The 13,232-nt window shown below is 35.9% G+C and overlaps 1 protein-coding gene across 1 annotated transcript in view; it reads left to right on the forward strand.

Annotated features, from left to right (window-relative positions):
* LOC144973648 (uncharacterized) overlaps nt 1–13,232 on the forward strand; it is a 57,868-nt gene that overhangs the window by 43,627 nt on the left and 1,009 nt on the right. The window contains exon 18 of the mRNA XM_078916366.1: nt 10,463–13,232. This exon is cut by the window's right edge and continues 1,009 nt beyond it. Coding sequence (XP_078772492.1) covers nt 10,463–13,104 — 2,642 coding nt within the window. The 3' untranslated portion in view covers nt 13,105–13,232. The remainder of the gene's footprint in view (nt 1–10,462) is intronic.

Raw genomic sequence — 13,232 nt, forward strand, 5'->3', positions numbered from 1 at the left:
TCTATGTAAATTATTGTCGTTATCTTTGATTTCATGGCATCTTTGTTGTGTACTTTTTGATATATTACGATGTAACGATTCATGTGTCCAAACAAAAGTCTCTTGTACATACCTTAACCTCCATTTCCTGGCATAATATTTTTTTACTCCATACCCGTTAACCCCCTCAATTCCTCAATCCATGAATGAATATCTTTACCCAAAATGAATAACCAAAATTCATCAATAACTTTCATTGTTTACGTCAAATCCATAACCCTTCATAACTTTACGTATCATTGCGACTTTATGTCTAGTGGTATGACACTCACCTTTTGACCTGTAGGTCCCTGGTTTGAATCCCGTTTTAAAAAAGACTCTTGCTCACATTTCTCATCGTTTTCAGGTGCAAAATGAGAACCTGGCGTCTTTGTAAAAAAAATGTTTTTAATTTTAATAGCGCCCTCTAGGCCTGATGTTTTGTCCTACATATTAAGTGTTGCTGTTGGCTTAGGACCTCTTGTAAAGCACTTTGAGAACTTAAGTGGATATTCAGCTATATAAAAGCTCTACTATTATTATTATTATTATTATTATTATTATTATTATTATTATTATTTTATTTTTTTTGTTGTTGGGAAAATGGAACTTGGATCCACCATTGATTTTCCATTGATTCTAAAATTTAATCGTTTCTTGTGCCTGGATGACACTTTTTGGTGATGTCAAAATAGGCACATTGATAGATAGGTCATCTGCTTTGTCTTGCTTTTTCTCTTGTGCTTTAACTTCAGATCTGGAACCTTTCCCATATCATCTTTCATTTTACTGGCGGTGACATCATCATAAAGTGTCGCAAGCCGTAAACTCCCAAAAAACGAACTATAGATTTAAGTGGTTGTTTTGATACCAATTAATTGTTGATAATGGTGGGGTTCTTGACGTCTTCCTGGCTTGGGTTCCTGACCTCCCATAATGGGCAGGGAGGCACTTACTGTGTCTTGTATCCCTCTATAGCTGTTTTCCAATTTGCCTTCTGTCTTTGTCTTTGAATGATATTACTTGGTTTTGACCTGACCCTGGCCAGAGTCCTTGGCTGGGAGGGAAACTAACATGAGATGATATTTTTTTCCTTATAAATCATCTCTCTGTTGTGTATTGTTACAGTAAAAAAAAAATTTGCTTTAAATGTATAATGGTTTGTAAACATTTGAGTGTATTCCTCTTAGTGGGCTGGGTGGGGATCCTGACCTCCCATAGCGGGCAGGGAGGTACACACTGTGTCTTCTATCCCCTTATATCTGTTTTCCAACATGCTCTCTGTCTTTGTCTTGGAATGAGATTACTTGGTTTTGTCCTGGTCCTGGCCAGATGCCCTGGCTGAGAGGAAAGCAGTCGAATGTATAGTTAGTTGTGGGAGATGATATTTTTTTCATTGTAAATCATCTCTCTGTTATGCACTGTATTATGCCTTCTTTATATTATATATAATGATTTGTAAAACATTTGAGTGTGTTCCTCTTAGCGGGGACCTGTGCTTGTGTCTGGATGAGACTTTTAGGTATTCTCAAACTAAGTACTTTGATAGAGTGCTTTTGGAATCTACGTCTGTTTCCTATTTGAACCAATTCCCCTTTGTCTTCCCTTTTCTTGGATGCTTTATTGTAATTCTAGAACTTTTTACTATCCCATTTTCTTCCTTTTTACTGGCGCTGATATGACCTTAATGTGTTGCAAGCGCCGTAAAACCCTTAAAAACAAAAAAACAAACAACCTCTTAGTGGGGACCTGTGCTTGTGTATGGTTTAGACTTTTAGGTGATCTCAAACAGAGTACACTGACAGTGTGATCTAGGAATCTACATCTGTTCCCTATTTGAACCATTCCCTTTTTGTCTTACCTTATATCATGTGCTTTCAATTGAAAATCTATAACTTTTTTTTGACTATCCCATTTTCCTCCTTTTTACTGGTGTTTAAATGAAATAAATGTGCCGCAAGCGCTGTAAACCCTTTAAAAACTTAAGGCCACTTGAAACCGGTATGTATATATATATATATATATATATATATATATATATATATATATATATATATATATATATATATATATATATATATATATATGTTATACATTACCAGTCTATGTTTAGTAAAGATGAGCATCAGAGTCATAAATGTTGATGTCATTTGTTTTCGTGTTATGAATGAAAACAACTACATACATTTTCCATGTTGTTTTATCTTCCTATCTTTTCTGTATTTTTTTTTCTTTCCCTCCAATTTCCTAAAATAAATATATAAATATGATAAAAACGTTTTGAACAATAAATGCCTGAAATGTTGACAACTTGCCGATACCATTGTTCATATGCAATAATTTAATATCCTTTTTGCCTTGCTATTTCTTGTTGTTGTCGTCAATGTTGCTTTATACAGGGATACTTATTCATAAGATGAATGGGACTCAAGTAGAATAATAATAATAATGATAGTAATAATGATAGTATGTCTTTATTGTCCTCAAAATAGTGGCAATTTGTCATGTGGTTACAAATTTATAACATTACAATATTATAGAGAACATAACACAATATATTGACATTTAGACACACTCACATATGCACACTAATAACATTGTAGTCATCGTCACCATCATCATCATCAAAATAGCTGCTGTTAAATACTAAATCTTTTATCAATGAATCTGTCTTAATATTTTCCCTCCATATAAGCTCAGTGTTTATATATATTTATTTGTAGAGTTTAGTCTTGGTACTGGGTGGGGTTCCTGAATCCCATATGTGTCTTCTATCTCCCTATATCTGTTTTCCAACTTGCTTTCTGTCTTTGTCTCGGAATGAGATTACTTGGTTTTGTCCTGGCCCTGGCTGAGAGGGGAAACAGTCAAATGATAGTTAGTTTTGGGAGATGATATTTTTTGTCCTTGTAAATCATCTCTCTGTTATGCACTGTATTATGTTTTGTTTATGTATTATATATGATTTGTAAAGAGTTGGGTGTATTCCTCTTCATGGGGACCTGTGCTTGTGTCTGGATGAGATTTTTAGTTGATCTCAAACTAAGTACACTGATACTGATGGTGAGCTCTTGGAATCTACGTCTGTTCCCTATTTGAACCAATTCCCCTTTGTCTGCATTATTCTTGGATGCTTTAATTGTAATTCTAGAAATTTCTTCTATCCCATTTCCTTCCTTTTTACTGGTGCTGATATGACCTTAATGTGTTGCAAGCGCCGTAAAACCCTTCAAAACAAACAAACAATAAACGTTTCCCTCCGTGTTAGCTCAATGTTTATTTATCTTTATATGGAGAGTTTAGTCTTGGAATGTGTTTCTTTACATGATGTCTTGGACAGGATTACACCTCTTGATAATTAAAAAAATGAGCCAGATATTTTTGATTCTCATTGTATTATTAAGAGTTTACGTGGTCTAAATGTTACCTAATTTTGGAACTGTAAATAACATTTGCATAATGGACAGAAATGCCTTGTGCATCTTAAAATATTGAAAACTTTTTTTTTTTTAATGTCATAATATAGGCAACTGTATAAAAATGTAGTCCTTCAGAGTCATTCGGCCCATGGAGCTGGAGTTTATCCCGTTTTCTATAGGAGAAACGAAGAATAGAAATTACTTTCTACCCTTTGGATAGGATGCTAGTTTATTGCAGAGTACTTTCCACCAGATCTAATAGGGGTGTAACTTTATTTGAGAAATGTTTTTTGTTTTGTTTTGAGGATTATTTTGATTTCAGGAAACATCATCCTCTCCAACTTTCAACTCTGGTAGTAAGTAAGCTTATCCTTGTCACTACCATCGTATTCATCTTAGTAATAATTTGAGTAGCAATTCGAATGTTGTTGAATCAAATCTTATTTCCATTGCAATTGAGAAAGTGAATGATGTATCCGACATTGGTGAAGAATCCAGACTTTTGTCTCTTATCAGCTCAGTATCCACAAGATATTTTTATTTTCTTTTGACGTTTTTTCATTATTATTATTATTATTATTATTATTATTATTATTATTATTATTATTATTATTATTATTATTATTATTATTATTATTATTTTAATTTTAATTTTAATTAATTAATTATTATTTGTTTTTGTTTTTCAAATGTCTTTTGTAATTCTTATCTAAACACATCTGTTTATAAAATGCTTACGTTGCTAACGGCATAGGGTCAGTACTAATCAATCATCCATTTTGACTTTTCTGAATTTTTATTTTTATTTTTGTTTGGTGACAGTTTTGCCTCTTGTTATTTTTTATGTAAACATACGGAAAAAGTATTTTCAAAAGATGCATTTTACGCTAATGACATAGGGTCAGTATAGATCAAACACTTGTTTTAGTTTGATTTAATTTTGATTTTGAATTATTTGTTATGATACACATGACTTCTGAATTTGTACATTTCTTTCATCCTTTAGAGGCGGTTCGATTTTACTTTTAACTGATCTGGGTGGGGTTCCTTACCTCCCATAATGGGCAGGGAGGCATTTACTGTGTCTTCTATCCCTCTTTATCCATTTTCCAAAATGCTTTCTGACTTTGTCTTGGGACGAGATTACTTGATTTTGTTTCACGTAATTCACTTCTATGTTGAGAGGGTTAAATGTGACCCAACATGTAATTCCAGTATTATATCAGAGTGACCTAGATGGGGAGAATTGAGTTTAAAGTCAAAGTCATCAGAAGTAGGACATTTTTAGTCATTTGAATTTTAAGGGAAAAAAATGGATAAAGTAGAAAAAAAAGAATAAAATAAAATAGAATTCCACTTATTCACCTCCAGTGGGGAAATTTGTTATTAGGGTATAGTTAGTTTAAAGGGAGACTGGAATAACTCGGACATTATCAGTGTAGCGCTGCAAATTGAGCTAGGGTTAGGTGCTTAACTCAAGGCTGCACAGAGCAACGTGGTAGTGAGTTGGAACTCAGTACCCTCTGGGTAAAGACCATATTGCGGTGCCATGCTGCCACCACAAAACTCAAATTCTCTTCGATGAAGATATTTATTTAAATTCATAACGTATGATATGGGCTTCAATTTCCCTGGGTGGGATTCCTGACCTCTCGTAGTGAGATTCACTCCGACACCTGGGTGGGATTCCTGACCTCTCGTAGTGAGCAGAGAGGCACTGCGGCTATGTGGTGTCTTATGGTATGACACTCGCTTTCGGATCGGAAGGTCCTGGGTTCGAGCCTCGCTCAGCGCATGTTTGAGTCCTTGGAGAAGGCTCTTAACTCACATTCTCTCACCGTACTCATGTGTAAAATGAGTATCTGGTCGTTAACAGTGTTGTCTTTGTCTGAAAAATTGTAATATCGCCTAACAAGCGTCATGTCCCGTCCTACATGTTAAATGTTGCTGTTCACCAGGGACCCCTTGTAAAGCGCTTTGAGCACATTTAGTGGATATTGCGCTATATAAAAGCTCATATTTTTAAAAAAACATTTTTTTAATGTGTCTTCTACCCCCTTAAATCTGTTTTCCGACATACTTTCTTTGTCTTTGTCTTAGAATGAGATTACTTGGCTTTGTTCTGGTCCTGACTGGGAGGAAAGCAGTCAAATGTATAGTTAGAGTTTTGGGAGATAATATTTTTGTTTTGTAAATGTAATTGGATTCAATAGTCTGATGTCACTTCAACCCAGCAACGAGCAGCTTGGTTCTAAATATAGAAAATCAGTACTTTTTATTCTTCATGCTAACTTTAACTTTTTCACATGTCATGTGATCAGAATGTATAAAAGTTAAGACATGATCCGATTTATAATGTTTTTCTCCTCTGAGTACACTTTTATGCTCGTCGGAGAAATATTTCATAAGGACATCCACCATTGTTCTGATAGTTTAGAACCAGTTACTAAGTTACTATACACTTCCCTCATAATGACGACACGACTGTTGAAGCCTATTCACTGTATTGTTTTTTGTTTTACCTATATATGATTTGTAAACATTTGAGTGTGGTCCTCTTAGTGTTGACTTGTGCTTGTGTCAGGATGTTACATGCGGTCCTTTTTGTGTTGACCTGTGCTTGTGTCAGTATGTGACATTTAGGTGATCTCAAACTTAGTACATTGGTAGTGTGCTCTTGGACTCTACTTCTGTTCCCTATTTGAACCAATTCCCCTTTGTCTTACCTTTTCTTGGATGCTTATTGTTATTCTAGAATTTTTTTGACTATCACATTTTTCTCCTTTTTATTACTGGCACTGATAGTGTCTAAATGTGTTCCGAGCACTGTAAAACCCTTAAAAACAAACAATGACATAATGCCAATTTGAGAGGATGCGTCGCAAATGACCAGTAAAGGGGATCTGTAAGGTTTTATGTGTTTTGTAACATTTTATTTGTAATGCAAAGGACCTGGAGTCTTTCACAATGATACTAAGCTGCTAGAAGACGTGGACTGAAAAAGAAATAAAGTAATGAATAAAAATGAATAGAATAGCTTCGAAAAATAACAAAATACCAACCATGGAATGTTTCAGGCTCAAAACCCTTCTTCAGCCAATAATAACAACAACAACAACAAAACCATCAACAAAACATAAAAACAATAAAAACATTAATTCACCACTTAAAATCCAGGCAAATGGCAGGTACATATTTTGCACGGCTGTCCATAAGAAATTTAGAAAGGTTTGTTTACATTTCAAAATCCTTTTACTTGCAGACAGCTGTGTCAAATATTTCTCTGTCGTCTTTATGGACTTTAAGTGATGTATATTCAGTTTTGTTCATTACTTTACTTTTTGGAGTCTCTCATGGCAGGCTCTTTTTGCCTTTGTTAAAATACCTCTCTTTCCATGCAGTGGTAGAGTCTTTTGACCTCCCGTGTTGGTTATACAGGTTACATTTGTTGTGTCTTCTATCCCCCTATATCTGTTTTCCAACATGCTTTCTGTCTTTGTCCTGGAATGAGATTACTTGGTTTTGTCCTGGCCCTGACCGGATACCCTGACTGGGAAGGAGACAGTCAAATGTATAGTTTTGGGAGATGATATCTTTTTCCTTTGTAAATCATATCTCTGTTATGCACTGTATCATTTTTGTTTTACATTTATTATGATTTGTAAACATTTGAGTGTGTTCCTCTTAGTGGGGACCTGTGCTTTTGTCAGGATGAGACATTTAGTTGATCTCAAAGTAAGTACACGGATAGTGATAGTGCTCTCTGTTAAATACTGTTTTAGATTTTAGTTTTGAATATATTGTACTTTGTAAACATATCAGTTGATAACAGCAAGGAATGAAGTGGGTAGAAAAGTACCAGAAGACAATAGAGAATAAAATTATTTGCAGCAATGGGGTCTCGAACCCACGACCTTACTGGTATGACAACTCCGCAATAGGCAGATTGATGGATTGGTCGTGGGATCTTCTGTATCTTTTTGGAACTAGTTCCCTTGGCTTACTTTGTGTTTATTTTGGTGCTTTTAACTTTAGATCTACAACCTTTTCCCTATCATCTTCCTTTTTGCTGGCACTGAAATGACCTAAAAGGAATTGATAGTGTCGTAAACCCTTAAAAAATGAAGCAAAAATCTCTCAGTCCATCCATCAGTTTAAAGACTGCAGTGGCGTTTTACATTTTGGTATGGGAATGGATTTAAAATAAGATGAAGATCTTCGTCTGTTAAAGAACGTGCAATTTTATTCCCCTCATGATTTTAAATGTATATCTTGATATTTATATATTATGCATTTGGTCCGACCTATGTTGTTTGAAGGTCTTGCCTGCCTCGGGGTCATTTGAGTGCTTGGTTGATCTTTATTTTGTTGTTTTCTTTGTTCTGATAAGTCATAAGAAATGACAGTAAAAGATATTTGGCATTTGGATGTAGGTCGGTTGTGAGAGCATTTACGAGTATTGTGTATTTAATTATTAATCACTTTTTAAAAAGTATGTTAAAAGATGTAGGTACAAAGTAGGTACAAAGCAAAACAAAAATAACAACAAAATGATGGTATGAAGGTCAACAGTTAATGTATTAAAGCTCATAACATAGGGTTTTATCTATGCTTGGAAAAATGGAAGTTTCCAGTTTTCTTATCTTGTTGTTCATTAAATTAAAATATTTATATATATATGTGTGTGTGTATGTGTGTGTGTGTGTGTGTGTGTGTGTGTGTGTGTTTGATAAGGCCAGTTGTCTACCTAACTCTTTTTTAATGTCTAACAAAAATTGATGCAAAACCGGTTTGCTGTTAGTAAAACAGATGGAGCTGTTTTTACGTCTTGGATATTTAGTTTTACGTAGTTCCAATATTTTGTGCATGGAATTTTTCGTTTTGGGCAAGATTGGAAAACAGAGTGCAGCAATTTTATTTAATTCACTTTAAAATTGAAAAAGACACGATAAACAAACTTTGTCTTGGGGCTTGATAAAACGGATTTTTAAAATTTCTTCAAAGATTTAAAGTTTGCAGAATATTTATTCTCTGAATAAAAGTCAAAGCAGGACTTAGCTGCTAGAATTGAACTGTAAAAGGTGATTAAAAAAAGGAATATAACATCTTCGAAAAAGAACAAAATACCAAACATGGAACATTTTGAGCTCAAAACCCTTCTTCAGCCAATAACAAAAAAAAAAAAATGTAAACATAAATACATTATCTTCAAAACCAGATCAACAGCAGAGAAATAATTGTTTTTTAATTAATGTATTTACGTTGTCATGTTTTGTTTTTTTTTATTGTTGGCTGAAGAAGGGTTTTGAGCCTGAAAGGTTCCATATTTGGTATTTTGTTCTTTGTCAAAGCTGTTATATTAATTTTTGTTTATTAAAAATAATTGATTCGTGTTCATATTTAATACTTTGAATGCGGCATGAGCTTACTATTCTTCTTTCAAAATCGAGACAAAAATCTGAGAGCTTTTATGGATGGGTAGATGAATTGTAGCCATTCACTAACGTCCAGTACTGCTTCATTGTTGTTGCTATTGTTCTTGTTATCAAATGCATTATTCATTGACTTTTCTAAAACAAAAATTCTTTTTTCTTTCATTTAATTTTTGAACAATCAGAAAATTTAAACTAGAGTAAGAATATCTAGAACATGATATTTATATCTCTCTCTTATATATTTTCACACAATCTCTTCATATAATGTCAAAATCCAGTAACATCACATTTTTCCGCACTTTAGAAATGTTATTTTATTGGTAGACTTTCATTTAAGTTTTAATGTCTGTGATAAAGTGTGTTCCATTGTTATAGGATATACGTAGTTTGTATGTTTTTACTTTGCTTCATAACAATGATATTTTGATAGGCTATATGCTTCATATCAATATTTTGACAGGTAGTATTTTGGATTCATTTTGTCTTATTTTATTTGTTGGAATTTATTTTGAATTGTATGTGTCACTTTTACTACTATGTAGTGAGCTTTAAAAGGTGGAATAAAGTGAAATGTGTTTTTTTGCAGTAAAATAAATAAAATGTTCTTTTCCTTTTCTTTATCTGTTTTACCAGTATGGAATGAATGTTTTTTTTTCTTCTCATCATTGGCCTAGGACTGGACACCGACAGTGTCCTTGTTTACTCATAAGCCTGACACTGGCCTAAAAAATTATATTATAATACAAAATGACGACCACCAAAACAAAAGTGAATAGTGAGTTACTTTGGAATCTGCATAAAGTCAACTTCTGCTTAACGTCAACATTGTTGGTTCCAGATTTTCTGTTCTTTATTGAAGAATTAGTAATGGATAATGTCAGCCTCGCTTAAAGTCAACCAGTGTTTCTGGTCCTGCAGTGTTGACTCAATCCACTGTATATTCAATAGTCCATATATTCAATGGGATAATTTGTTTCCTTAAAGCACTAATAACAGCCACTCACTTTTCACTTTCTTTAAGTGATCGTTGCCTAGTATCGCGATATAATTTTTAGTGTCTTGATTATGAGTTTATGAAGGCTGCGCATGGATCATCATGTGTCAGGGTATAAATATTGACCAGTCACAGCCTAGACACACAGATAGATTGCTTTTGGGACCTGATTCTGTCCAATCCAAGGTTTCGACAACTCCCTTGGCTTTAGTTGTTTTGTTTTTGTTTTTTGTTTTTTAAAAGAGGTGGGGGAGGGGTTTCTCATAAATGTTGAGCAAACTCCAGTTCTACCATCTTTTACTCTACTTTCTCTTTCCTTTTCCATGGTCCAAACTTAACTTTTCCCATTTGGATGTCTAATACTAAGTGAATGATAAAGATTAAACTTGTGACACTTAAGTGTTAGTGCTCTTACGGGGCATGAGATGGGTAGATAACTTATGTTTTAATTTCTTCTGATTTTATGAGGATAAAGTGCAAACGTTTGGTAATGAAATGGATGATAGTGATGACAATTTTTTGATCTGATGTAAAATATGACTTTTCATATCGAATAAATATTATTTATTTCATTATTTTTATTCCTTTCTTACCAGATATGCAAAAGAGGAATGGTTCAGAAGACAGTAGTTCTGATCAGGAACAAACTCCTGCTAAAACCAGTCATCAGAAACATCAGGAAGGAGCATCAGAGTCCTCCTCGCTGTCTCATGAAGGACGTTCAAGAGAGTTCCTCGTTCCTGGTCAACTTCGAGCTGCCCTAGCCAGAGCCAAATATTCTCAACTTATTGATTCAGATGAGCCTGATGAACAGGAAAGTAATTCTAACAAACAAACCCTCGAAAGACAGACAGAGAAGTCAGAAGATTCTAAAGACACAGCCTCTTTAAAGTCTGTATCCACAATCTCCTCTACCAAAGGTGCAGCAGGACGCTATAGAAAAGAATCGAGTTCCTCATATGCGGAGGACGATCATCCTTCCTTGAAACAGCAGCCTCTAAATGACTTTGGTTACCAAGAACTGGATGATGAATACGGATCAAGACCCGTCGACATAGCAGGTTCTGTTTCCAGCAAATCTAGTCATGCCGAAAGCATTGCCATGCAGTTTGTACCTAATTCAGACCGCATTGTTGGACACGAGTATGGTGTGCGGCCGTTGTTAGATGATGATGAGTTACAGGATGAATACGGTGGTCAAGCCCATGGCTGGTCAAAGCCGGTGAGTGATAGCAACTCCTGGCAAGAGCCTAGTGGCTTTTCCGACTCTTTTCGAAAAGATAGACCTGGTAGCGAGTCAAATCCAACTTCAGCAATTTCAGGTTCTCTCAGTAGATTAGACAGTGGTGGATTTGATTTCCCATCCTCCAACATGGCTTCAGATCCAGCTCAAGCAGAGTTCATCGCCTATGGGGCCATGACAACCTCATCTTCCTCAGTGCTTTCACCGGACACATCCTCTGCATCAACTAGCGTTGATGTGTTTTCCGCTGCACCCTTCAAAATCAAATCTTCCAGAAGATCCACACCTCTTCTAGCCTCTGGAACTTCTTCCAGTGTATCCGGTCAAGGCTGTGATGTATTCGACCATGCTCCGTTCAAGGCGGGTCGGTTAGTAAAAGGTTCCAGTCTTACAAATGTCACCAGTCCTGGAAGCTCCTCTCACATGTCATATGCTGCCATAGATGGAAACGAGAATCAAGCCAGGAGCACCTCCGAAGCAGACGTTTTCGGTAGTGCTCCCTTTGATGTCAGGGCTACGTCATGCTCCACAGACCCTTCCTCCAGCACAGTGTCACCTCTAATGGAGGATATAATGTATGTAGCAACTCCCGAAGAAGCTCTACCGGGAAGAGCATCAGAAAATGTATTTGCTAATTTGATTGAAAATGATCCACTTCCAGCATCTTTGGTCTACTCCAATGCAGTGACCACAGAAAAGCGAAACAATGAGGGTTTTCTCAATAAATCTGCTGAATGTTCTGAAATTTTGAATGATCCGAATAAAGATCCTGAACCCACAACATTTGGGCAGATTCCTGAGGATCCCTTTGGAGCAGTTCCTTTTAATAAAGCGATGAAACGCTCTATTAAGAGGGCGAGTACTCATAAAACTCCCAAAGAACAACAGGGTTCTCTTCAAAATGCAAGTCCACAGTATGAGCGAAAGCAAATTTCAATATCAGGAGATACAGTTTCTTACTTTTCACCAAATTTTTCCCAACAGGATCCTAGTAATTTACGACAACAACAAAATCTACAACAAATTCAGACACCTCAACATTCATATCTCCAAAATGTCAACACTGATAATCAACATTACTTTTCAGGACAACCGTTGCTTCCTCCTCCTCAACGGCAACAACATCAACAACAACATCAACAACAGCAACAACAACAACATCAACAGCAACAACAACAACAGCAGCAGCAACAACAACAATCTTTTATTCCCTCAAAACAATTTTATCAATTTGATAATCATCCGTCTGGACAATTTCATCACCATTCTCATCAGCAACAGCCTTATCAACAAGAGTTGAATCAGCAAGCCATACAACACCACCACCACCACCAACAACAACAACAACAACAACAACAACAACAACATCAACAACAACAGCAGCAGCAGCAGCAGCAACAACAACAACAACAACAAAGAACAGAACCCATTTGGAAACAACAGGCACAGCAATTACCTATGCATTTAAGCTCAGTAAAACCACAGCCACAAGCCAGTCGAAATAAGGTTCAAAGGCCATTAGATCTTCACGTTGCACCATCTTCCTCACACGTCGGCAAGGGCTCTGCCTCACTTTCACCCCAAGATCTGAATAAAGCACCTGTGAGCAGCTCTTGGCATCAAGATGCTACTGATGAAGGAGAATGGTATGCACAGAGCGGTTATGACGAGGAGGGAAAATATCAAAGGCTGAAAATCAAAACCTCATCCGGTAAAAGATCAAGTCGAGACGTGACAACCTCTGGTTTTTCCAACATGAGCTTTAACGATGAGGACGAGATTGGTGAGAGGGACCTTTCTTCAGAAAATTTACATTCACTGTCTCCCTCTCCTGGGATGAGCAGCAGTTCTGTGGTCCCGCGTGGTGTGTACTCTCCTAGCAGTGGTGATTTAGTCCGACAACCAGTAATGGCAGTGGCTGCAAGTTACGATACCGGAACATGGCCGAGGAAACACAAACGACATTCTAAAGCCGAGCCTTTCAGCAAGAAGTGACGTAATTAGATTGATTTGTTGTTGTTATGTTGATGAAATCTTAGATTTAGGTTCTTACTTCTGGGCTGTGTCTTAGGTCATCCAACAGTGGGCAGGGAGGTCACTTGTTGTGTCCTCTATCCCCCATT

The sequence above is a fragment of the Berghia stephanieae genome, chromosome 5 (assembly GCF_034508935.2).
Source record: "Berghia stephanieae isolate SIO BIC M18660-M18661 chromosome 5, UCSD_Bste_1.3, whole genome shotgun sequence".
NCBI lineage: Eukaryota > Metazoa > Mollusca > Gastropoda > Nudibranchia > Aeolidiidae > Berghia > Berghia stephanieae.